We start from the raw sequence: 27,448 nt of genomic DNA, 5'->3' as shown, positions 1-27,448 counted from the left end.
TCGAGTTTTCCCAGATGATTCAGTTGCAATTTTTAACTCAATAGTGAAATAAACAGCAGCAAAATATATTATTGCTGTCAATTATCTCATGAAGTTCCACACCCATTTTTACCTCCAGTACAACTTCGAAAATTAAACAAAGGGATTATTAAACAGAAGGAAATCTGTTAAAGAAGGGAAGGACAATTATTGGTGAAGAAGAAAAAAAACACAACAAAACAAAATGTACAGACAGATAAGCTAAACAGAACAAATCCCATTGAAAACCCCAAAATTCAAGGGTATATCAAAACAGTATATTCTAAGGATAAAGATTAGACTGAAAAAATAGATACACACATCAAAGAACACGGAATAACCAAAATAACAGGTACAAAGAAACGAAAATAAATGAGCAATCAAGACTCCGCTAAAAACTGGCAGCATGGTATACTAGTTGGGTAAGCATCCTCTGATTTTCTATTAACACCCACCGAGTTGCTCATAAAATGTCATGTCCAGGTAGATGAAAAGAAAAAGAAAACTATGACCAGGTGAACAATTCAGTTCTCATGGTGCAGATGGATACATCCTAACGATCCACAAGTCCATGATGACAACCATATAACTTCTGTAGTGAAGACGTAATTCATGTAGCAATATAATCCTGTTCCAGATGCCTAACTGTAAGAAATCTAGTATGGTACAAAAACTCAAACTTAAGTTATGGGTGAACTTCATGTGCTCTGGAAAAGTGAGTTGTTTCTGTTTATCTAACACCACCATCCATGCTGATCACTGAAGCCTAAGTTTAGCAACTTAAGAAGAGTACATGTGACGAACAGGACTTATGTCGTATTGGATAATAGAAATATTTAATTTAATTAAACATGAAATAACATCATGTAGATTTATTGGATTAATAAGTAACAAACAACAAGGTATGACCAATCCAAACTCACAATACAGAAGATTCTATACCAATATTATGTGGTACATGCATTAATTCAGAAATTTAAAAAATGAATGCATGTAATATTATCCTATAAATGCAGCAGAAATTTATTTTTAAATTGCAAAAAATAAATCCAACATTGCACTATCATGTAAATTTTTTTATTAATACACATAATAATTACTAAACTTAATGTGATCATTTCAAATTGAGATCAGCAATGGCCGACAAGAATATCATACAAAAAAAAAGAGAAATGCTATCATGTAATTTGATTTTTAGAAGAACTACAGATCAATTGAAACAGCTGTGCCCCCATTTTGTCACTTGAAAGTTAATAAACATTGCATGGCCATTTTTCAACACACAAGAACACATCTACAGAAAGCCATTTCTATTCGAGCATGTATGAAAACCTGATGTTTTTAAATTGTTATAAAAGGAGACCATCTACCAATCCGTGTAAGTGCATAAAAGCAATAAAAATAGTCACACAAAAACATAACTTCTGAAACAAAAGTACACACATCTATAAATAAATCTATCAATTCATCACATCTTATAAATAAAGTAGACGTAACGTAAAATTTTAATTAGAGAAGGAAAATGAAAATAGCACTTGTTCAATAAACATAAAAATTTCTACCACTTACTGATACACAACAAAATAACAATACAGGTAACATAATCCTATGCACTACAACTGCACACGGAGTGAAAATTGGAAAAACACAAAACTTGTTAAATTAATTTTTTTTCCATTTACAAATGACGACTGATGGGTGTTTAACCTCATTTATTTACATATAGATAGCAATTTTAAAGGATTTCAGGGAATGTTTAATACCTTTCAACAAATTAGTACTACACTACAACTACTCTATAACTTCCAGGGCATTTCAATGTGATACTTTAATGCAACAGTAAAATAGTTCTCACTGGCAAGAAAGACTGGTAACTTCTAGAGAGCATTAAAAATCAATATTTTTCTTAAAAAGACAGAATATCAAAAGTCTCAGTCAGGGAACATAACCCTTTCTGCTGATTAATCTGATTAATTTCATATTAAAAAAGCACTACACTTTAGTACATAAGTACTAATTTAGTACATAAGTACTAAGCCAATTACAGATTGCTATTATGTTTGTAAACTTAAAGACTAGATTTCACAAAGTAACCCCCCTTTTTTTGGGTTAACAATAGAATTACATTCACATAGAAGCTTATCCATATTGCAATTATATATCACACAACAACTTGCAAATAAAAACAATTTGTTCCATAACAGATATACTTTGATACATCATCAATATCTATCTAAGCTCTGTTCAAATGTCCATCCTAAACAAACTCTGCCTTTTGTAGATCTCAAAGCATTTTTTCAATTCTCTTTTCCTGGTCTTCAATTTCTTTCCAAATAGTCTTTGGAACATCAGAACCAACTTGGTCTTCTAAGAATCTACGGCTTTCTCTCATGTCATCGAGCCAGTAGTGTTTTGGAAGACTGAACAGTTCCTCCCATTTAACTTGATCCTCAATACCAGATAAATTAAAGGAAGCTAAAAGAAAAAGTTATAATCAGGACTTATTTCAACTCAATTATGTGAATTTCAAAATGACCTTGTCATCTTTATAATTACATTTGCTATCCGTTAATAAACAAAAACTACAAATACTGGATGTAATAAATTCCTGGTAGAAACTATGCATTTCTAGACCATAGTACATGTATTAGGTCTAATAAGTGTCATAGTTTCAACAATATTAAGCATCAGTTTTTTATTTAAAAAATTAGAAAGTTGAGAATTTGTGCATGTAAAAAAATCACCTAACATTTACAAGCTACTTAAACAGTCTTAATTTGTCATTTTGTCGTAGCAATTTTGAGATAAATATTATAAAGACTGTAAAAGAAATTAGCAATTTAACTTAACAAGAGTTATCCTTCTTTGTTGGTTTGATTTGGTTGATATTAGTGGGAGATCAATGTATGGTTTTCTCAAAAATACAGATCTATATACAAAAAGGACTATGGCTACATAAAAATATTGCGAAAAAAATCATTTTTTGGTGGGTTTTTCTACACCAAGAATAACCTCTACCATGACAGTGTCTGAGTTTTATATGGAATAGTACATAAATATTTTGTTCATTAACAGAGAAAAACATGTTACCTACTTTTGACACATTATCTGAATCCAGTATTAGTACTTTTCTCTTCCCTTCTCCTATTTTTTGAATGAAAGATTGCAACTACTAAATACTTCTAATTTCTTAATTTGACTTAGCCAACGATCAAACCACCAATCTCATCTAAAAAATTTTATGATTGATTAAGGTTTAACATCGGATGGCAGTTATATCATTCATTTCAGGATGAGAGTGCAGACACTGTTTTGTACATGACACACTGAGCCAGATCTATATTGAGCTAGCTCACAAGAAAGCAAGTCTACAGGTAGACATGCCACCCTACTAGGACATATTATTCAACATCGAGCCAACAAGTCATCACTCCATCCCCTTAAATACTGCATGTTTGCAGAAGAAGCAGTGACTGCCAAATTGATAGTCTTCAGTGTGAACCCTCAACCTCCCACACTTAAGGAGAGCACGCTACCCTCAAACCATTTAGGTGGTAATTTTTTTTTTATGATATTGATAAATGCACCATGAATAACCTCTACCATGACAGTGTCTGAGTTTTATATGGAATAGTACATAAATATTTTGTTCACTAACAGAGAAAAACATGTTACCTACTTTTGACACATTATCTGAATCCAGTATTAGTACTTTTCTCTTCCCTTCTCCTATTTTTTGAATGAAAGATTGCAACTACTAAATACTTCTAATTTCTTAATTTGACTTAGCCAACGATCAAACCACCAATCTCATCTAAAAAATTTTATGATTGATTAAGGTTTAACATCGGATGGCAGTTATATCATTCATTTCAGGATGAGAGTGCAGACACTGTTTTGTACATGACACACTGAGCCAGATCTATATTGAGCTAGCTCACAAGAAAGCAAGTCTACAGGTAGACATGCCACCCTACTAGGACATATTATTCAACATCGAGCCAACAAGTCATCACTCCGTCCCCTTAAATACTGCTTGTTTGCAGAAGAAGCAGTGACTGCCAAATTGATAGTCTTCAGTGTGAACCCTCAACCTCCCACACTTAAGGAGAGCACGCTACCCTCAAACCATTTAGGTGGTAATTTTTTTTTTATGATATTGATAAATGTACCGTTTTATGAATCAACAAGACTAACATTTTTTGGGTACATATCCAATAGCTGTTTCTTCAGCGATGTTTTGTTCTCCAGCACATCGTCTCAGAACCCAGTCAAGTACTCGAATGTTATCACCAAATCCTGGCCACAGGAATTCACCATGTTCATCAACACGGAACCAGTTTACATGGAAGATCTTGGGCATCTACAAGATTCACAAAATAAAATACAAAAATGCAATATTTTAGGCACAGGAACAGTGTGTGCTACAGATGGACATTACTTTTCAGGGAGTATCACAAAATACCTTGGCAGTTCCCGAGTCAGGGTTTAAAATTCAAAACACTGAATTGTTTATCTTGAAGAAACTTAAATATCTTATTGCTGTCAGAATTATTCTGATACTGATAACCAGGAAATTATCAAAGCATTTTTGTTATGATTTTGACAATAAGATTCACAGAAAAACTCACATTCTCATTAAATATGACTAAAACATGAGTTCAGGAAAGGTCACAAATTCAATAATATGTGAAAGCAGATTACTTGTAACATAAAAAAATCACACATACAAAAAGACAATGTGACAACTTTTTGGTGTACATTTGTAGACTTGTTCTTACTTTATGTGGAGGAGCATTCAGATCTAGCCAGTGTTGGAGATAATTTCCAAAGTTATATCCCATAAATGGTCTCATAGCCATTGGGTCATGCATAATAACTTTTCCTGAAATAAAAATAGATCAAATCAACAATAATACATGTTTATAAACATGTTATTTCATATTGGCCCTGTTAAAGGTTTGAGGTCTGTCATATTGGTCAAGGTGGTAGTATTGGTCCCGAGGCATTGCCAAGAGCCAATACGGCTGTCGAGGCCAATATGATTGACCGAAACCTATAACAGGGCCAATATGAAATCACATATTTATTGACAATTTTATTAACCAACTCAACTAGACAATTTGTAGAACAGTTGTTTTCGTGTTTTATCAAAAACATGTAGGTTTACTTGCATTAATCAGTCTTAAATATCCTTTCTGTATAAAATGGAAGATTTTTTTGTGTTTCTGCATCTTTTAGTCCTGATGATCGAAGTTCATGAAATCCAATTCTAATTCAAAATGGCAGTGTCAAAAGACCGGCTGTATTGACCCTGGTTAGATCCATATTGCCCCATATAGATGCCCAGTTTGAATTTATATCAATTGGTCAGTTTTTGACATATTTAACATATTTTGGGTAGTTGGTTAATAAACAAAACATATTAGTTCACATTTCAAGTGAAAATAAAGCTTTATATCATTTTGTATTTAAATATTTTGTCTCCGATAAAGAAGTTCCACTTTTGTTGTGAGTTTATATTATATGTTAATAAATATGTAATTTCATATTGGCCCTCTTATAGGTTTGAGGTCTGTCTTATTGGTAGAGGCGGTCGTATTTGTCCCGAGGCATCACCAAGGGCCAATACGGCTGTTGAGGCCAATATGATTGATCGAAACCTACAACAGGACCAATATGAAATTTCACATTTACTGACAATTTTATTAACCAACTCAACTAGACGAATTGTAGAACAGTTGTTTTCATGTTTTGTCAAGAACATGTAGGTTTATTTGCATTAATCAGTCTTAAATATCCTTTTTGTATAAAACGGAAGATTTTTTTGTGTTTCTGCAGCTTTTAGTCCTAGTGATCAAAGTTCCTGAAATAACAAAATTCTTGAAGAACATTTTAGATATACAATTGTGCAATTGAAATTATATTCTGTTCTTTTGTTTTAGGCATTACAATAGGGTTGCCAACTGTAATAAATTATTGGTTTGCATATCATAGTTATGTTGGATTCCTTTTTATTTTGTTTTCTATGTGCACATCCTTTGATTCTAGTTTGTCTAGTTTATATTACATAATGTATGTTTTTATATTTGGTCTGAAGCTCTTTAGAGCTTGTGATTGTATTTGAATGATATGCCAAATCAAAATCAAGTTTCCTTATCTTATTTTAAGTCTTTTATTTGTTTGGTTAATTACATGTTTAGGTACATATGCATAAATAATCCAGCAGGATAATGAAGTGATAATTTCTAATTCAAAATTGCAAAGTCAATGATGCCGTATAGGCCCTGGTTTGATCCATATTAGCCCTCTTTTTTCATATTGGGCCCATATAGATGCCCGGTTTGAATTCATATCAATTGGTCAGTTTTTGACATATTTTAACGCATTGTTTCTAAAGAAACAATGGACCTAAATGCTTGATCATTCTAATCCATACAATACCAGACCTGTTCATGCTAGGTTATGTATATGGTCCATATTTTTGACAATATCCATAAAAATCCTGAATTTTGTGATTTTTGAACATAGACAATATGGAGAGATTCACAATCCATAGAGCATATTTATAAAAACTATGGACAATAAATAGAAGTAAACATCTCTGAAATACACAAACATATATCTTCCCAGCACCAACTTCACAGACACATTAATTGTCCCTATCAGGTTAATTTACCTTTGAACTCTGCAGCAGCTGTAGCCTCTGATTTAACACAAGCACCAACAGATACACCATGTTCCCAACTAAATGTTTCAAATACAAGTGGCACACCTAAAGAAAAATATTTTATCAATGTTAAAACCTCATTCTGTATCTAATGAAAGCTGAAGGTGACCATCACTGAAAGTGAGAGATGTGACCCTGATGGTAGTGAAGTAAATATCGTGTACTTCAGAGTACACAAAATTCATCGGTCCTGCCGGGGTTGTCCGATGTTTTTATCATGAGTGACGGTCCGAGGACCGCCAGTAAAAAATGGCCATCACAGTGCTTTGTTAGTTTGAATATTTGTTTGGTTAGTAGTTGTTGACTGGTTTGCGTAATTCCATTTCTGGCTTAACAATGGGTACCAGATTATTGACATCGTGCTAATGTGGCCTATTCCAGATTATTGACATTGTGCAAATGTGGCCTATTCAACACTTTACCAGTGCCGATCCTGGCATACGACCAAGCATTTGTCATATGTTCAGACTAACATACAACGCCTATAAAAGATGATGATTATGGGGAAATAGCTGTGAAAATGTAGCTCGAACTATTTTAAAGTTAGATCACAAAAACAGAAAAAAATCAAGTGCTATGACTTAGTAACAAATGGGAAAATGGACAGTGGTTATGAGTTTGACTTTGAGCAGACTGAAGCAGAAAACTTTTCATAGATTAAAAATATGCTGTTGAAGAATGATTATGGTAAAATAAAATTATTGATATTCAGATAATTATATTGATACAAACTAAAGTTACTAATCACATGCAAAATGGGAAATAAATAAACCTGTATTAATAGCCATTTCTGGAAACAGATTGAGTGAAAAACTCCCCAAGTCAATACAACAAAATGAAAAGCAACTTGGCATACCATAAAGTCATTTTTAATTCACTAACAGTAAATTTACGAAAATGAGTGGGACTGACTGGACGATCTAACCGGCCAGTCCCATGACTGACAAGGCAGAACAAGTTTTCACAGACTCTGGTACTTGACTATTGAAGCTTATTCATCACTGCCTGTGTGAGATTCCATTGAGGTTTGTACAAAAGGTGCACTTGACAATTGAAGATTTTCATTAAAAACTATGGGACATCAAATTGAGGTTTCTACAAAAGGGTGTACTCAACTACTGAAGTTATTTATCAATGCATAAGCCAGGTTTAATCAAGATCTGTACAAAAGATTGATTGATTGTTGGTGTTATACGCCCGAGCGGCAATATTTCATGTGTATCCCACAAAAGGGTGTACTTGACTTGTGATAAGTTTCCAATATTTTATTTTCCTTCTTAAAGTAATTTATTTGAATCTAATTTGAAACTTTATAATGTCCTTCTGTTGCTTTATTCAATTTTCTTTATCTTACCAGTTGGCCTTCTTCCACCAAAGATAAGAGCTGAGATAGGTACTCCTTCTGGTGCCTCCCACTTAGGATGAATGATTGGACATTGGCTGGCAGGACATGTAAATCTGGAGTTAGGGTGAGCTGCTTTTCCAGGGGCACCAATATGCCACTTCTGGTTCAACCAAGTTGTAATCAACATATTCTATAAAAAAAATGAGTATATCATTATTTGCCTATCTTTACTGTCATGGTACTCAAAATTTCAGTAGTTTGTGGTTCCTTAGGTTTTTTCTCTCTTCTCAGAAGCATCAAAGTTTTAAAAAATAACTAAATTTTCATTAGAAATTTGAAAACAATGAAAACAGTCACAGTGTATCTTTATTGTTTGGTGAGATCAAAATATCATACTTTGTTTTTATATTTGCATATGAATTAATAGGTTTACTGTAATACAGGAAATTTACACAGTTTTTTTTTTGTTGGTATTACTGAAAATTAAACTGCAACAAAAATTTCACAGTTGGTTTAAGATAAATATAAATACATTACACATATTTAACAAAAACTTAATATCTTTGGTTAATTGAAATCTGATCAATATCATTACAGACCAAATACAATGTCTTCCTCAAAATGAAGGGCCATCAAAGTACCTTGTCATATTCATCTTCCATGCCTTCCCAGTAGAAGCCACCATCAGCTGTCTCAGCTACGTTAGTGAAAATAGAATTTTTCTGGAATGTCAACATGGCATTAGGGTTGGTCTTCATATTAGTACCAGGAGCTACACCAAAGAATCCTGCCTCAGGGTTGATGGCTCGAAGAACACCATCTTTATCAAACTTCAGCCAAGCAATGTCATCACCTGAAAATTAGAACGAAATAAGTTGAAACTGATTTGGAATTGAAGCTGAGAAGGAACAAAAATAATACTAGATTCACAGATTTTGTTTTATCTAACTCTACCAAACCAGCATTTTTTTAACAATTGATCAACAAACAAAACAAGAGGCTCCCAGGAGCCTGAATCACTCACCTGGTTAATTTTTTCCTTTCAAAAAGACATAACTTTTTTGCCTTTCAAGAGCAGTAACTCTAACAAGGATTTGTCCCAAAACTGTGATCCCCACAAATTTTTGTAGGCCTTATCATAAGGATCACTCCAGCAACTGAAAATTTCCTTCTATCTATCATAGTTTTCAATATATGGCTGAAAACCTTTAAAGGGCAATAACTCTTACATGAAGTTGTAAGACAACTTTGATCCCTTGGAACCTTCTGTGGGCCTTATAATAATCATTTCAGCAATTGAATCAAAATTCCTCACATCAATTCTATGCAGGATACCCCAAGGAACCAGTCCTTGCCTTAAGCCACTAGCCTGAACCCCGGGGCTAGTAAAAATTAATTTGGGCTAGTGAAATGATACGTACATTTACTGTTTCGGGCTAGTTTAATACTATTGAGTCCTCTATTTGTTGTTGAGAATTTTGAAGGAATTCTTACCAAGTTTGTTTCCACTTGGTCAAGTAGTGTCAGAGGAGAAGATTTTTGAAAGAAATAACATTAAAAATAGCAAAAAAACATTGACAAAGGGCAATAACTCCAACATGGCTAAAGAGATTAACACAAGAATTTGACCACAGATAGATCACTTCATGCAAAACACTTTTATCCCAGTCAGAATTTGGCTAAACCTCACAGTTTTGGAGATAAATGGGAAAAACTACTGTCTGACCTCTATGTTCTATTTTTAGCAACAGGGGCCATGTTTTTCTATGGATCAAAAATCCCCATATCTGTTCTATGCAGGAAAACCAAAGGAACATTCATACCTCGTTTGGTTCCAATCGGTCAAGTATTTTCAGAGAAGAAGATTTTTGAAAGAAATAACATTAAAAATAGCAAAAAAGTGTTGAAAAGGGGCAATAACTCCAACATGGCTGAACAGATTAACACAAAAATTTGACCACTGATAGATCTCATCATGCTGAACACTTTTATCCTGTCAGATATTGGCTAAACCTAATGATTTTGGAGATAAATGGGAAAAACTACTGTCTGACCTCTATGTTCTATTTTTAGCAACAGGGGCCATGTTTTTCTATGGATCAAAAATCCCCATATCTGTTCTATGCAGGAAAGCCAAAGGAACATTCATACCTAGTTTGGTTCCAATTGGTCAAGTATTTTCAGAGGAGAAGATTTTTGAAAGAAATAACATTAAAAATAGCAAAAAAACGTTGAAAAGGGGCAATAACTCCAACATGGCTGAACAGATTAACACAAAAATTTGACCACTAATAGATCTCATCATGCTGAACGCTTTTATCCTGTCAGATTTTGGCTAAACCTAATGATATTGGAGAAATATGCAAAAAACTACTGTCTGCCCCTATGTTCATTTTTTAGTAACTGGCCATGTTTTTTTATGGATCAAATATTCCCACATCTGTTCTATGAAGGATACCCCAAGGAACATTCTTACTAAGTTTAGTTCCAATTGGTCAAGTAGTGTCAGAGGAGAAGGCAATAAATTAACAAGAAGTTGTCCAACAATTTTGACTAAAGAAGTCTTTGGTAGGACTATCACATGATCTTTTCAACTATTGAAAGTTTTCAAGATATTGACTGAAAACTATTAAAAAAAAGTCATTTTTCCCCTTTCAAGGGCAATAACTCTTATGACGAGTCTGAAGACTTTTGTAGTCCTAATAATATGGATCATTTCAGCTATTGAAAGAATTTAGATAAACTTAACAGTTTAGGAGATATACGCAAAAAACTACTGTCTGACCCCTACGTTCTATATTTAGTAACCGCAGCCATGATTTTTGATGAATCATAAATCCCCACATCAGTTCTATGCACGATACCCCAGGAAACATTCATACCAAGTTTTATTTCAATTGGTCTAGTAGTGTCAGAGGAGAAGATTTTTGAAAGAAATAACATTAAACATAGCAAAAATCGTTGAAAAAGGGAAATAACTCCAACATGGCTTAACAGATAAAAACCAAAATTTGACCAGAGATAGATCTCATCATGCTGAACACTTTTACCCAGTCAGAATTCGGCTTAACCTAACGGTTTAGGAGATATGTGCGAAAAACTACTGTCTGACCCTTATGTTCTATTTTTAGTAACAGCGGCCATGTTTTTTGACAAATCAAAAATCCCCACATCAGTTCTATGCAGGATACCCCAAGGAACATTCATACCAAGTTTGGTTCTAATTAGTCAAGTAGTTTCAGAGGAGAAGAGTTTTGTATAATTGTTAACGACGACGACGGACGCCAAGTAATGGCAATAGCTCACATGGCCTTTGGCCAGGTGAGTTAAATATGGAGAGGATGTATATAGACCTAGCCTGCTATCCAATCCTATTCATTATAATTTATGATTAAAATATGTTTAAACTTTTAAAAAAATCATGTATCATTTATTAGTAATGATATGGTTTATGTTTTATAAACAGTAAATCCAAAGATTCTTTTCATTGTTTTTCATGAGTGTGTATGGGTGGTGGATAAATGGAGCCTTCGTTTGTCTTTATGGTTAGATTGAATGAATCATTTATGGAAATTGGTTAAGTTAATATACACATAGGACTTTTGAGAAAAAGGTCAAATGATCTACGTTACATTTGTACATTGGTTGTAAAAACAAATTTTGAAGTCATCCACTTGGAACCCATTCTGTAAACATCAAAAAGTCAATTATCTAATTAGTAGTTGTTTGCTAAGAGCCTTTAGGATCAGACTCAAGGTTTAATCTAGACATCATAGACAAGAAGAAGTTTTAGCTCATTTCTTCCTCTCATGTAGATCCTGAGTCTCTATTTAACTTACCTACAACTCTTACTTTATACCCAGGTATAGTGGGTTTTAACATGGCCAAGTTAGTTTTACCACAGGCACTGGGGAATGCAGCACATATGAACTTCTCATCTCCTGTCTTTTCATTTGTCAAACCCATAATCTGGAGAAAAGAAACGAACAATTAATTTAAATCATTGAGAATGTCACACATTTTACAAATAATCTAAGTATGAACAAAAAATTATGGCAAACACCAAACAATAACACAACACTTGCACTAAGACAAAAATAAAAAATATCCTAGATTCTCATCCCCTCCCAACCCAATTTTTTTCACCCTCCCCAAAAAATGTTCATTTTGATCTCTTCCAAATATAGGTCAATTTCTTTCAAATTGACAGCATTTTTCACTTAAATTGAGGAAAAAATCACAGAAATCAAAATCTCCTGCCCCTCTCATAATTCATCGTGGACAAAACAAGTGGTTTGGACACTATATTGCAAAAAAAATTGAAATTCAAATAAAATGTTTTCTTCAATATATCAAGACCAAAAATTTTCAAAAAATGGTGTGTGGCCCCTAGACCCCTTATAATTGAAAAACCATAACAAATATCTGTAATCTGACCAGATTTTCATGAGGAATCAAATTAAAAAAAAATTGAAATAGGACCAAATATAAAGAAGTCGATTATTTTGGGGTGTGGCCCCTTTGACCTCCTATCACTCTAAACTGGTCCAAAATGCATCAAATCTGCTTGATACAATTGTTTATCAGAATTAAAAAAGGAACACAATAAAAAAAGGAATTGTCAAAATCAGAAGAAAAACAAACATGGGTTTTAATAAAACATTTTTTTTAATCTTTTTTTTTTTGCCCCTATTCTAATACGGTAGGGGCCACAAACCCCAATTAAATAGGAATTTTCCTTTAGTGGTTAGTAAAATCATATCAAAACCTCATAACAATTGGTCAGCCAGAACTTAAGTTATCACATTTAAACCAAGTGGCTACGGATGACGACGACGACAGCGCCATACCAATATACGACTACAAATATTTGGGGTTGTAAAAAAATGTTGGATGAGAATGTAGGAATTACTTTCTGATGGTCTAGTCTTAGAGAGTAATCATGTACTAGAATTACTGTGGTTTCATTTTTAATCATTGGGTACTTATTTTGGTTGTTTTTGTGGGTGGTCTTGAAATACTAAATAAAAAATTCATTGAACAATTATCTCCATAGATGAAAATCAACTCAGACAGAAAGATTTAATGTTAATACCTGACATTTTTCTTAGCTGATGACTGCAAAGTTGACATAAAGTGAAAGTGTTTATTCAAAATTACATGTGCTGTAACAGTACTTTTTTTTTGTGGTTATCAATTTTCGTGAATTGCACACCAATCAATGGTTCGTTGATTCTTTAATTTGTGGTTTGAAATTTCAGTACAAATGAACAGATAACATATATTTTGTCAGGTGTCAATTTCATAAAAAGTCACAAGCGTGAAATTGATCATAAATTGTGACGTCACAATGCTATTTTAGGTTGATACATCAAAACTTACGATCAACTTTAGACTCTCGACTTTTTGTGAAATCGATGCCAAGAATTTAATTTATTGGTTCGAGTCAACCGCAAAATCCACACGTATTTGTATCCCACAAATATCAGTACTTTAACAGTATTTCACAAAAAAAGTAATAAAGAATTATTTTAAAAATGTTAAATGATGTAGATGATTTACTCTTGTTATTTTGAATAAAAAGATCTGAGTGATTAACTTTTGTATTCGGACAATTACTGGCCTCCTTTTTATGGCAAGTCCAAATAAGAATAACAATGCAATTTCAACCAATTTAAACAATTCAAAAAACATTTTCTGCTTAAACAGCTGCATTTCTTGAGTTATCTCCCTTTTTACACTTTTAACTTATTATTATTATTATTATTACAAGATTTATAGAGCACATTATATAATAATAATTACTCTAAGCGCTTAATAAAAATACAACACATGCATACAAAATATACAGCAGATCACATATAAAAATGAAAATCAAATTAAAGGAAAAAACAAACTAATCTAATCTACCACTTGCATTAAAAAAATGATGATGAAATAAAATATTAATCTGATATTTGGCAAAAATTTTGAAGTTTATGATGTAAAAACTGACCTGTAATTTTAAAACAAAGTTAGCAGTTAAAATAAACCAAATATTAAGAGTAATAATAAAATGGTCGAAAATATAATAAAAATATTACAGGATTGCAAGCAAAAATAAAAATAGAAATACATATCTACAAAACTAAAAATAGAAATAAATAAAGTTAGCAGAATTTAAAAAACATATCCATCACATACAGTTGATCTATACTATCACACAGCTGTCCAAAACTAAAAAAAAAGCCAGTCTAAAAAGGTATGTTTTCAGGTCTTTCTTAAAAATGTCTAAAGAGGTACAATTTCTTATGGTTGGAGGTAGATTGTTCCAAAGCATTGCTGCTGATTTGTCAAAGCGCCTATCACTGTACATTTTTGCTCTTGTATCGTTTGGTACCTAAGAAGATTGTTGCATTGTGATCTCAAAGTTCTTGCAGGCCTATAGATTGAAATCAGTTCTTGTAAGTATCCAGGGGCGTTACCTTGGAGAGCTTTAAACACATATAAAAGTATCTTATACTGACAGCGGCATTGAATCGGAAGCCAATGTAAAGACATCAATACAGGATTAATGTGTTCGTATTTCCTTTTCTTTGAAATGAGTCTTGCCGCTGAATTTTAAACTCGCCGAAATTTTGTGATGACACTAGTATTAAATCCATGTAGTAAGGCATTGCCGTAGTCCAGCCTTGATGTTACTATAGAACAAATCAAAGTTTTACAGGCATCTTTGAAAATATAAGGTCTTATACGTCCTATGTTGCGAATTTGACAATAGCAAGCTTTACTGATGGCACTAGCTTATAGTTCCATGCTTAATGAGCGATCGAAAAAAACTTATTTAGCTTTTTATTTTTAATCTTGTTTTATCTTTGCAAATTAAAATATTTATCATAGGCTTACCAACATATGTTCTGCTAACCATCCTTCATCACGGGCAATAACACTGGCAATTCTTAAGGCAAAACATTTCTTGCCCAAGAGTGAGTTGCCACCATAACCACTACCGTATGATAAAATTTCCCTTTCCTTTGGTCTATGGGCAATCATGATCTTTTCAGGATTACATGGCCAGTGATTGACAACCTTTCCTGGAAAAAGGTATTAGTTGTTTATCTATAGGCTGTCTCTATAGGTTTTCATTTTAATTCAATAAATTACACCTGTTCTCATTAAAGACCAATGAATGCAATGAGTTACGTTGTGTTACAGAAAGACAGACACACAGTTTTTTTTAGGGTACCAAATAATACCACACCACTTCCTGCAGTAGAGTTTAAAAATATGCCAGAATTCTAGATCAATAAATGCACTGTTCACCAAATTTGAACTCTACCTATTTTTTTATCATAGCATTGTGTTAAATAGCACTTTAAGTGTATTTCAAACATCATTCAGAAACAAAAGGGGTAAATGATGGATGAGGGGATACTGTGTTCTCCCAGGCCATTATAGTGCTGTACTTCACAGCCCTATAATTTCTTAGCACTGTGTTATTGGTAACTACATGTAATTTTAGTCAGAATGCACTATGGGCACTGTGCTATAATTTTGGAAGAAGGCCAAAAGAGCTGTTCTATGTGCTTTTAAAATTATGGGGAGAACACTGGGAATATACTAAGATTACTATATATACCTAATCTCTTGTGGATCAGGAGTAACCTAACTGAGGCTAGACAAAAAAATAGCCGCTGACTTAAATAAATATGCCTGAAATTTTGCATGCTTACTCTGGACAGGCCTAGGACATCCAACAGAATGGACACATCTGACAAAGTCTCCATCACCAAGTTTATCCAAAACAACTGGTGACACCCTTGTCATAATTCTCATACACAGTAGTACGTAGTTGGAGTCTGTCAGTTGGATTCCAATCTTACTGATTGGTCCTCCGACAGGCCCCATACTGAATGGAATCACAAACATTGTCCTTCCTGAAGTAAAGAAATTAAGAGGATGAATGTAATATGTTACAGAAACTGATATTAAGTAAAGATTAAGAGAATCATACTTTTCTACCTGGATGAAATGAAAGAAACTATTTACATAAAGTCTTTAAATTCAAAACTTTCTACAAAACATTAACAAGCAATATGTCATCAAATACTGTAACCAAATTTCTTTTTTTTGGTTGCTTGTTTTTAAGGATTTAGTCAAGTAAATACATCCCTAGGTTTGAAAAATGATTACTGTTTCATTATGTTAAAATCTGATTTCATGGGTATTATATTTGCACTTAACTAATCACCATGAACATAGAAAAAATCAGAACACCACAATAAAGTACATTCACAGTACACAAATTAATTTCATAGCCTTAAGGAGGTAGACCTAGGGTAAGGGACACAACTGTTACAGATCATTGTAATGTTTGCATTCACAACTTTACATAAATCTTATGTAAGCATAAAAGTTACTCGGACTGATTTCATTCTGTTTCAAAGGAAAGCTTGAAAGTCTTTGGTGAAATTGAATATGATACAAACATATCACTGATTGAAAGAGTTATATCCCTTACCCTAGGTTTACCTCCTTAATTTGCTGGTTTATGTTTCTTACATGCATATAAAACAAAAGAATTAAACAAGTCGGTAAACAGAAGGATCCATAACAAATAAAGATGTTGAATAGCAAAGCACAGATTTATCCTAATACTCTGTATTTTGTTCCTTCCATTCACATTCAATAGCCAGTACAAGACATTGTGCATCAAAAAGGTTTAGGAAAAGAACTTATTGTATATTTTTATTTGTTGTTTTTTTTATGTAATACAAACCTTTCATGCAACCAGGATACCTTTCACCCATTTCTTTTTCTAAATCTTTAGGAGCAATCCATTGTCCTAAACATCCTTTGACACCTTCTCTGACATGAGGGACTGTCTCATAACGGTCTTCTGTAGAGATCCAAGTCTTTGCTTCAACTCTGGCAACATCAGCAGGGTCAGTTCTACAAAGGTAACTGTAAAGAAAAAAAAAACAATAAGTTTAAAAGAAAAAACAGAGCCTCTGAAATTCTCCATTTCATTTACATATTTGCAGACTGCAAAATCATCAATTTGTATAGACCGTGAGTGAATAATGTGAAAGTACTATTGTTCTTGGGGTACCAATTTCTGTGGTTTTCGTGGATAGGCCAAACCACGAAAATAGGTTCCCAACAAAAATGAGATTCCCTTTGATTTTTGTAATGAAAACCTCAAAACCACAAACATTGACAAATTCAAGAATCCATGAATATTTGATATGAAGACAGTTGTCAAAGTGACTAGCAAGTTTGAATTTGGTCACTAATTTAAAGGTATACAATTTATTTTTGACAAAACGTACTTATAGTTGGTGATGGCAACCTGTTATTTCATTAACTATTTTCGATTCGCAAAATAAAAAATTGTAATTTTATTAAATGGATGTACCCATTCCAAAATGCTGAAAACCAAATGTGAAGTTCATTTAAACTGTTTTAACAGAGCATTTCCAGAATTGCAGGATTTTTATATGGTAGGTCATTTGTTTTCCTTCAGTTTAGTCACCTTCTCCTGTTTTAGGGTAAAGAAACTGTATAAAATGTTATAAATGGTAAATACTTTGCAATAATTCTGCTGATTTCAAAGAACGTCAAAACGAGTGATTTGCAATTTGGCACTCTGAAGTAAGAGGTTGGAATATGGAGGAAATGATTTCTACTTACACCAAATAGAAATGAGGTGAGAGATCAACCTGTATAACTTGATTACACTGAATTCCTTCAGAAAAAAAACTTTCTTAATTATAGCATGTTACTAGCTGTATACTTACATGTTTTTAATGATACATATCCAATTCTTAGGAAGTTAGTATATCCTGTGTACATGTAGATAAAGATGTAGCATATTTGACCTATATGTTCAGGTGACTTAACTTCATTTTTCAATCTTGAGAGGTGAAAAGATACTCTCCTTTCTCATAATTTGAACCTATTCAAAATGTATCAGCTATTTTTATTTTCTATCGCCTAAGCTGAATCATCATAACCATATTCAATCCATAATCCCTCAATCTACACCAAACGGGCAATGGTTCAATCCATAATCCCTCAATCTACACCAAACAGGCAATGGTTCAATCCATAATCCCTCAATCTACACCAAATGGGCAATAGTTCAAGATATTGACTTTAAAATCATACATACACGTTTGAAATTTCTCATTTTTGATCTACATTTAGATAACCTATTGATTAAGCTTGGGTTTGTTTCATTACAGACATGGCTTTAATTGTAGAGTGTTTTGGTTTGAACATCTCTCAATAACTTGAGCTCAATCATTTTCATTAATTAATGATGGTGAGTACAGACCACAATTCCACCAAAAACCTCTGAAATGTGTATTAACTCACCAATTCTAATAATCACTATGATGTGATGAGTTAAGGAGGTAGATCAAAGTTAAGAGACACAACTATTTAAAATTATTGGAACGTTTGTATTCAGGATCTTTATATCAATCTCATGTAAGCATCGAAGTAACTTGGATTTCATTCTGTTTCAAATGAAAGCTTGAAAGGCTTAGGTAAAATTGAATGATACAAACATATCACTAATTTCAAGAGTTATGCCCCTTACCCTATGTCTACCTCCTTAATTTCTGTCATGTTGGTATAAAATTAACTTACTTTTTTAGAGGAATTATGTGGCAAGTCAATATTTTTCTCGTGGTTCCAAAGAAAATACTCACCAGTTTTCATACTTAGGTAGAGTGGTGAGTACACCTCTTTCTAAAAGTTTGTGAGTGATTTCATCAGCCTCATGTTGAGATCCATCACAGATGTATAATGCCCTTGGTGCACAGATATCCACCTACAAATAAAGTTGAAACAGAAAATATTGTTAACTTCTATTGTTCAAGAGTTGAAATCGAAAAAAAAAATGTTGAAGTGAGTTGCACACTAAATTTACATGCATTGATCTTGCATGTTATAAACATGACTTGTAGGCTTGTGTAGTTACCCTCTAACCTCTACAGGAACTGACTGGCATACCTAAAGTCATACCCAGTATACAGTATATCAAAAAAAAATTGTGCGACGTTCAAATTTTCATTACATTTCTGAAGTTCTAGGAATCTGATAAATCAATGTGCCAAATTTAAGTAAATATATTTCATATATTATTTCTGAAGATGCAAAAATAAAGACAGCAAAAATTGTATACACCTATTCATGGAGCAAATCCTCTGAAATTTGGCCCCTACAAAAATTATCTGCAATATGTCACTTGCAGATGCTATTCATTGCCAATTAATTACCAAAAGTGTCATAATTTGTTCTTCAATTTGATTATTTTTATGATTAAATTTGCTTTGCATGGTACCCGTAAAAATTATTGCCATACCAACCTGTTTGTCAAGATACTTTAACCATCAACATACATCAATCCAAAAAGATGGTCTCATTATTGAGGTTATATTTTTTTTCTCCTCTCAAACACAATCATTTTACTTTGAAATTACATACCCATTTAGCTATAAACTTCTGGACTTTCTTTGGTAGCATATGGAAGTCTCCCTTGGCAATTGGAACTGGACCAATGTGCTGAACCACAATATTATGGACTTCATAGAACTGGGTGTCTTCTTCTCCAAATACACTCATTTTCTGATCTGGGTTCACCTGCATAAGAAAAGTTTATATAGAGCTAATATTTAAAGGATTGCATTAGCAATTATAAAGCATCATTAAAAGCTGAGGCAAAACAAGAAATAAAAACTAAGCTTATAACAAGTGCATGTAGCTAATAAGCATAGCAACTTTCTAGCTGTAGATAAAAATAGGAAAAAAAATATTCAGTATAATGAAAGCCTATGCATATAAATAATAATAAAAAAAACAAATCTGTTAATTGAATCAATATGGAAGAGAGAGACCATACCTGTTAACCTCTGAGGAGATTCTTATGAAAAAGCAAATTTTTAACAGAAAATACAGTGATTTTAACCAAAAACCTCCCACAAATATTACATTTTTATGTGGAAGATTCAAAATTTTTCATTAATTTTGTGGGAAATGTGGAAGGGTTAGCAGGTATGATAGACTAACTTATCCACAGCCACGTCTACTTCTACATTACTGAGTAACAATGCCTACATATAGCAATAATATGCATGCAGATTCTGGTAAGTATTGTGTAAGTATGAAAAGTTATTAAAAGTTCAAGAATCAAACCGAAGTTTTTCTACAGTCATCCTTCTTACAATTAGGGGACTATAATATTCATTCAGGTCCTTATTCATTGGTCATACGAGTATTAAACAATACAGGTCCTAGGAGTTCACTAGATCAACTTTCAAAAGTGTAAAAGGGCAACTGCTGAGCAAAACACTGTCATAATGCTGGTCCATCGAAGGGAAGGAAGGAAAACAATATCTGCGAGTGAGCAATTTAAATAAGTTTACTGGTACTAGTGTACGACTTTTCTCTGTCATGGCACAGCCATGCAGTCATTAACAAATCAATAAGGACCGAAAAATTTAGGAGTTCTAAAAATACAAGTTATTGAACAATTTTGAAAACTAATAGTCTTCACAGAGAGCCACTGACCCAAGTGCTTATGGCAGCTAGAAGCCTACTTTTTCGTTTAATATTTTCCCCCAAAGATAGCATGACTCATTATTTTGAAGCCAAAATTATCCTCAAGGATACATGAATTTCTATTTTAGAAACTAAAATATATGCATTAGCAAGTCTGGGCTGTAAAAGAAATTAAACACAAGAAAATCAATTTTAAGTAAAATCACATGTACTTGTACCAACACATTTCATGCAAAATTTTATTTGAAGAATCTTTTTGGATTGTTATGTTCGCTGTTCTAGTATATGACATTGGTATGACTGTTCTCCGACAGAAAACGGCATTCTCAAAGAATGACAGCCAGAATCAGTCTTTGTTTCAAATACACTGCAAGACACTTCAAATAAGTAAGTTCTAATCAGTTCTACTGATTGTTGAAAGAGAAGTTTCTTGTTGTTGATATGCACATATATATTTATAAAGCAACAAAACACAAAGCTGTATGTATAGAGCACATTGCAACACTAAGTTCAAATATATACATTATATAATATACATGAAGCAGAAAATAAATTTATTTTGATAACAGAAAAGATAGAAGCTTAAAACAACAGTATAAAGTTACCTGTATTTTAAAGTACAATCTCCAAAACTTCAACGTTTTTCAAGCATTAAGCTTCTATTACTGATTAGAAACAATGAGCTATGCTGCTATGACAACCTACATTTCTATAAATTGGTAAGATTACCATAACAACATGTGAAGTAACTAAATAAAGTGATAAATTACTACAAAAAAAATAAACTAAGCTCTTCTTTTAAAACTGACTGACCTTTTTATATTAACTTTCCAACAAACAACAATGATAGAAGTCAACAAACAGTACCCCTAATTATCTTGCTATGCCAATGGAAAATGTGATGTTCAGACTAAATACCGATGAGGAAAATCATGCTTAAGTACTGATTAGTTAATGTGCTTCAATGGACTTGAATGAAAAGCATAAAAAGTGTGTTTTCATCAAATTTCATTTTCTCGTTTTTAGTAGGTTAATAAATGCAACATGGTGCAGGAGTATGAAACTGAAATTCAATGCTGTTATGTCATCAGGTGATTGGCATTTAATCAAAGGAAGACATGAATCCCTGAACATTATCATTGTATGCGTTGTAAACTACAAAATAAAAACAGAAAAGTGATGATTTCAATGAAGGGCTACCTATGCATTATTCTATGGCCCTGAAGGTAATTTGGCTAAAATACTATTAAACTCCGATTGGCACTTAAAAAAACTTAATATGACTCAAATAGAAAGAACAAATTCTCATAAAGCCTGATCATCATGCCAGTGGTTTAGATTAGTGGTGGTCCAGGATCCAGAACCCCCAATATCTGCACCAGGACCTTAAAATTTCATTTACCCAGTTTCTAGATCTACTTTTTTAACAGATGATTGTGGACATTTGATTTTCATCAACAGAAACCAATGATTTGAAACTTGAGAAAGTGCCATTCCTTCTTGAAGGTCAGTTTGTATCCCTGAATATAAGTACACATGTATTCAGAGCATATCCATTCCTTTGGAACACCCATGACAACAGAGAATTTTTTTCCTGACCTTAGATGTAAAGAACAAGTCAATGTTTACATGCTTTACACTTTCTTTGACCCCAGATGAGAGCATCTTCTGCCAAGGACATTTACCTGTATTTTTCAGGTGAAAAACTTTTCTTCTAAAATATAACCATTAATTCTAACACTTAACGGTATGAAACAGCTAGTTTTATGACATTAATTACGTATTCTTACATCATGAAGGTAGAGAACACTTTTACTTATTTTGATGGAGACAGACTTTAATTGCCAACTTTCTTACATAATAAAACATAATAAACAGCAGAAATAAACAGAAGGTTACCTTCAATATCTAATATGAAGGAATTGCAATTTGTTTATGTGAGCATATTTAAGCTGACCTTGAAGTTATGACCAGGAAATTATTTTTTAGATAGTTGGAAGACTAATTCTGTAGCCCATGCTTTTGCAAAAGGGCCAACCCATGGACAATTACAAATAGCATGTTAGAATTCAACCCAAATTTTGTACCCATTTACAATGTTATCGTGGTTTGTATTACTGAAGTTGTCTGGCCTTTCATACCTTACTTAAAGGTGTTTACACTTGTTGAAGACATTTCAGTGACCTCTGAAAGCATCTACTATTTTGTTTTGCAGTTATATGACAGTGCATTTGTCACATTTCACCACATCAATTCTTTCTTGTATTATAACCAGTAAAAAGTTATTATACAAATTTCTGTGGCAAACAAACATGGCAGGGATTATGCTAGAAATCAAATATATCTAGGCTACTCCAGGCTACATGTACATGTATATCAAATGATTTTTAGAATAAACCCATTGAAAAGAGAATGGCAGTAACCATACATGTATGAAGTGTTGTGTATTATAAGTATTATCAAGCTAATCATATGCAACATCTAGTTTTATTTTATTTATTTATTTTTAAGTGAGTGTGTGTATAGGGTGGGGGGCTTTGTTTTATTGGAAACGTGCATGACTAGTGGGGACGTAAAACAAAATCGTTCTTCGTTCGAGTCAAGTAGTATTCAGACCCCAAAAAGATGGGGTAATTGTAATTGTTATCGTTAATCAGCTGTCATTGATTACATTTCTTCAACCATTGTAATAATTAGCCAAAATTCTAATTACATATGATTTAATTTAAAAGAGTAATCAAGGGAACCAAGGTTATAGCGGTAATCAAAAGAATGCAATCCGGGGACAAAGACCAGACATGGAAAACAGACATACACAACAAAACAAAATAAAGTAACTTAAATCATACATACAAAGTAACAAAAAAATATTAAGGACTATATATATGTTAAAACATCATTACTTAAGACATTTTTAAACAACACTTTAACTGACAATACAAGTAGGTGGAATAAACTAACTAGGTACAAACTGGCATTCAGACAGGTTTTTATTCCATTTAAAAACTTCATTTAAGTGTGATGACAGAGTATAACACCATAAGTGATGACATTAAGATATCAGCCTTCTGCTCAAGAGGAACCAATATTTTAAAAGGTGATACAATACCATTCCACATATGGATTGGGCATTATAAATATAAAGGGATTTGTGGATATATTAGTGATCTTCAGAAATTACAGTACCATTTAATCTTCAAAACGTTAGCACAGTTAAGAAATCATTTAGTCTATTGAAGGTTCAGATGTTGGTAAAACACTACAAAAACAACTGTTTTAAATCACTGCATGACACTTACTACGGACTTATACTTAGTACAAATCAATGATAAACAAATTTAAAGTATAATGAGAGTTAAACAGCCTTGGAAAAGGTATTTTGGGGTATATTACTTTATACATTTCACAGTCATATCTGCTCCCATGCTGGTAAAAATATATTTCATAAAGTCACTTAAATAACAACATTATGAAGTCAGATGTAAAACATTACATCATATTCATGTCAAATTAATCTAAGGCTTTCATGTTCCCTCTTTGATCTTTATTTAGTGAGAGATCAATACTGCATAATAGATTATTACATTCAATACACAAAGAAGAAAATGAAATTGCATTATAATAAAAATTAGCAAAACAAATTAATGTATTGATAAATGAGGCATGAATGTTGTTAGTAAAAAGTCCTACAACATCACATTTATAAATCTTCAAACAGACTTAACCACCTCAATGGTCTCCAGTCACCACATCAGCCTAGTGTGTGTGAGGTTACAGGTCCAATCCCGGCCTGTATCACCATGTAATAAAGACTTTAAAATTGGTAGTCACTGCTTCTCTGTCATGCACACAGAATTTAGATGATACAGTGACAAATGGTTAGCTCAGAGTCAGAATAGTGTGTCCAATATATGAACAGGCATAAGGATAGCTGGGACTATGTAGCTCTGAAGGCCATTCTTTTTATACGAGCCTTTCATTAAGAGGCGGTACCAGGTACTTTTATCCTTCTAAACTACTGAACGGTACCTCCAGAATTTTAAAATTTCATACATTTTTATTAAACAAAATGGTGAAAAGTACCTACTACAAAACCATAGGTACCTGTATTGCGAAAAAATAATAATATTTGGAAATTTTTTACCATCTTATTCTTAGTACATAGCTCTGAATGTCGCTCTTAAGTGGCAACCATTTGATTTTCTGAGGGTAGCTAAGGATTTTTCTTCCTGGACTATCTTTATTTTCCTGTGTTATGTAATGCAAAAACATTTTTTTTTTGGTAACAAGTTTCAAACTATCTTTTTTTCTTCAAATAATAAGTTAAAGCTAGTGAAAGCTAGGAGTAAAACCAACAAAATTAATCTCACATTGCGCAAGACAGAATCTTTCTTTTAAACTCATAGCCTCCTGAGATAATAAAACAAATTAGTTCTTTTTGTGTGGCAATCTATGTTCACCAAAAAGTATGCAAATACAAAAAGAGGGATATATGGAGAGCCTCATGTAATATTTGACTCTAACCTGACGGTTGTGGCCTCTTTCAGCTTACAGATTTAAAATCTGGCTAAGCTTGTCTCAATAGTACAAAGCACGGTCTAATCAACTGATCAGTCCTCATCTGAAAAATTTGCTACGAAACATAAAACTTCAATCATTCTGTCAGTAAAGTTCAGTATTATGCAAAATCTGACTTCTAGCCCACACTAAGCATCTTGAAAGCTCTGCATTGAATGCATGGGTTTAATTGGAGATAACAATTCATGAAAAACTTGCAGTTTGCAAATTATATTCAATGTTTGTCTTTTTTGGTTTCTTATTTTCACACTTTAGGTCAGAGTGGATGGAAGTTATATCTTATTCTAATGAGAAACTCCATATTCAATATGACCATCAAATTGCTCTGATAAGTAAAGAATCAAAGGTGCTTACAAACACTGTTTAATAGTATGAACTTAACCATGCAAGAACATTTTATGAATATATACATGGCACTAGTATAAAAGATCAAATGAACAAGATGCAAAACGAATTCAAAAGAATATAATCCAAGGATAAAGACTAGACAGAGAGAATAGACCCACACAAAACAATGAAAACGGCATGTACAAAGAAACTAGAGTAAATGAGCAACACAGACTCCACTTAAAACTTTGATTATGGAGCAGTGGCACCAGTAGGGTAAGCATGCTTTGCTTTTCTAGAAATACCCACTGAGTTGCCCAGTTTTTTTTCTCTAAAATGGACACAGTATACTGTTAAGGGCTGAGAAATTAATATATCTGTGACCAATGATAGAACCAACCGACCCTGTTAATTATTATTTCATTTCTTTAATGTGACCCTTATATTGGCATATCAGTTTACAAAGTTGCAAGGTATTTGGACCGGTATACCTGAACTAAAGGCCACAACAATTTAATTTCTTCTTTGATGACCTGCCTGCACATTTATTTTTTCAAACGAGAAAAAGATATTTTAAAATGTTCTCGCTTGCCACATCTGGAAAACAAATCATGTCCATTTCCCACACAGTTCTTTTTAATACAATTTAAAATTATAATTTTGCAATCGCCAGAGCATTTGATTCACAGAGAGGAATCACAGTCCTCCAAATTGTTTTTAGTATTAACACAGATTTTTATCGAAGTCAAGGATGATTGTTGACTACGAAGAAGCCAATTTTCCTTGTGAAAATTAAGAACATTAAAGTAGTATCAAGTTCAATGGCAATAACTTCTGACAACCAAAGTCTTGCAGAATTTTTTTTCAATTTTGTGTTCACACAATAAAGCTTTGCCTATCCAATGATTACATCAAAGAAGTGTGCTTAAAAAGTCTCTAGTTCTTAGTTTAACCACATGGTAGCCATAATTCTTGTCACACATTGTCAAGTCCTTCGTGTAGGCCCATACCTCAGAAAGCAGATATTGTATCGAAGTGTATAGCAGGGATGCTAAAAATGTGCATGTATCTTATACATGTAATATTTCACTGTCCAAAAAATTTTATGTCGAATTTACTTGTGTTTTAAGCTTAATTTGCACTGAGAAAGTTCTTATTTCAGGTATTTATTTTAAAAATTATAATGGTATGATAATGATACTATCTTTTTATTTCATTTTAATTTTCAAATAGCTCACTCACCCCAATTTTTTATCTGATGTGGAAAAATCCGTAGAACAAGAAATATAATTGGTGTGGTCTTACCTGTTTCTTTTTTTTTTTCTTTTTTAACAAATGGTGCTTAATTGTTTCCTGGTCAGTTCAACCTTTATACACTTAAATCTGTAATGCTGCCAAATCAACAATAATCGGCTACCATTACCAACTAACAGAATCAGCTGTTTGTTTACCGCAAGCTGACCTTGAACTCTTCAACCTTCAGCTCAACCAAGGATAGTTTATGCGCATCGTAATTATACAATTACAACTACGCAATAAAATTGTAAATAAATTTTTTCCAAACCCAAACCATGCAAAATCCTTGCATTTAAACATTTTAAGACTTGATTGTGCTGAAATATAAATATGACAACACACATAAGAGCTTAAATAGTTAAAATGAAAGTAGGGCCACGACCAGCCGGCCGGCTTCCCATTTTTTTTTTTATTTCGTCTCGGAGCTATTTAAAATAGAAAAAAGTACGCCTATTAGAAGATTTTTTAAAATAAACACTTCAAAACAAATAAATGCAAAAGCAAACCCATGCAACTGAATAAGACAGATCATACCTGCAAGAAAAATTGCAAATGTAAAGTGCTGAATAAGACGCTTCTCCTTCCTTTTGACCTCGTTTCTGGAC

The 27,448-nt window shown here is 32.8% G+C and overlaps 1 protein-coding gene across 5 annotated transcripts; it reads right to left on the bottom strand.

The window, feature by feature from the left end:
- Positions 1-875: 875 nt before the first annotated feature.
- LOC148617926 (phosphoenolpyruvate carboxykinase [GTP]-like) lies at positions 876-27,448 on the bottom strand. 5 transcript variants are annotated; one of them, XM_088585603.1, is made up of 13 exons: positions 27,378-27,448; positions 19,569-19,724; positions 18,791-18,912; positions 16,852-17,036; positions 15,806-16,009; positions 14,979-15,166; positions 11,933-12,062; positions 8,735-8,946; positions 8,103-8,283; positions 6,698-6,793; positions 4,800-4,903; positions 4,216-4,381; positions 876-2,493 (listed from the first exon to the last, which is right to left on the bottom strand). In XM_088585603.1, the coding sequence occupies exons 2-13, from the start codon at positions 19,704-19,706 to the stop codon at positions 2,303-2,305; spliced, it is 1,917 nt and encodes a 638-aa protein (XP_088441729.1). In that variant the 5' UTR covers positions 19,707-19,724; positions 27,378-27,448; the 3' UTR covers positions 876-2,302. The 5 variants fall into 5 exon arrangements, with proteins under 5 accessions (XP_088441729.1, XP_088441730.1, XP_088441733.1 ...); XM_088585604.1 differs by lacking the exon at positions 27,378-27,448 and adding an exon at positions 26,853-27,048; XM_088585607.1 differs by lacking the exon at positions 27,378-27,448 and adding an exon at positions 25,167-25,258.

The sequence above is a fragment of the Perna viridis genome, chromosome 5 (genome assembly GCF_037379345.1).
Source record: "Perna viridis isolate PV_CMFRI_1.1 ecotype Kerala chromosome 5, ASM3737934v1, whole genome shotgun sequence".
NCBI lineage: Eukaryota > Metazoa > Mollusca > Bivalvia > Mytilida > Mytilidae > Perna > Perna viridis.
The sequence above is the reverse complement of the archived record's forward strand: the minus strand, read 5'-3'. Positions and strand labels throughout refer to the sequence as shown.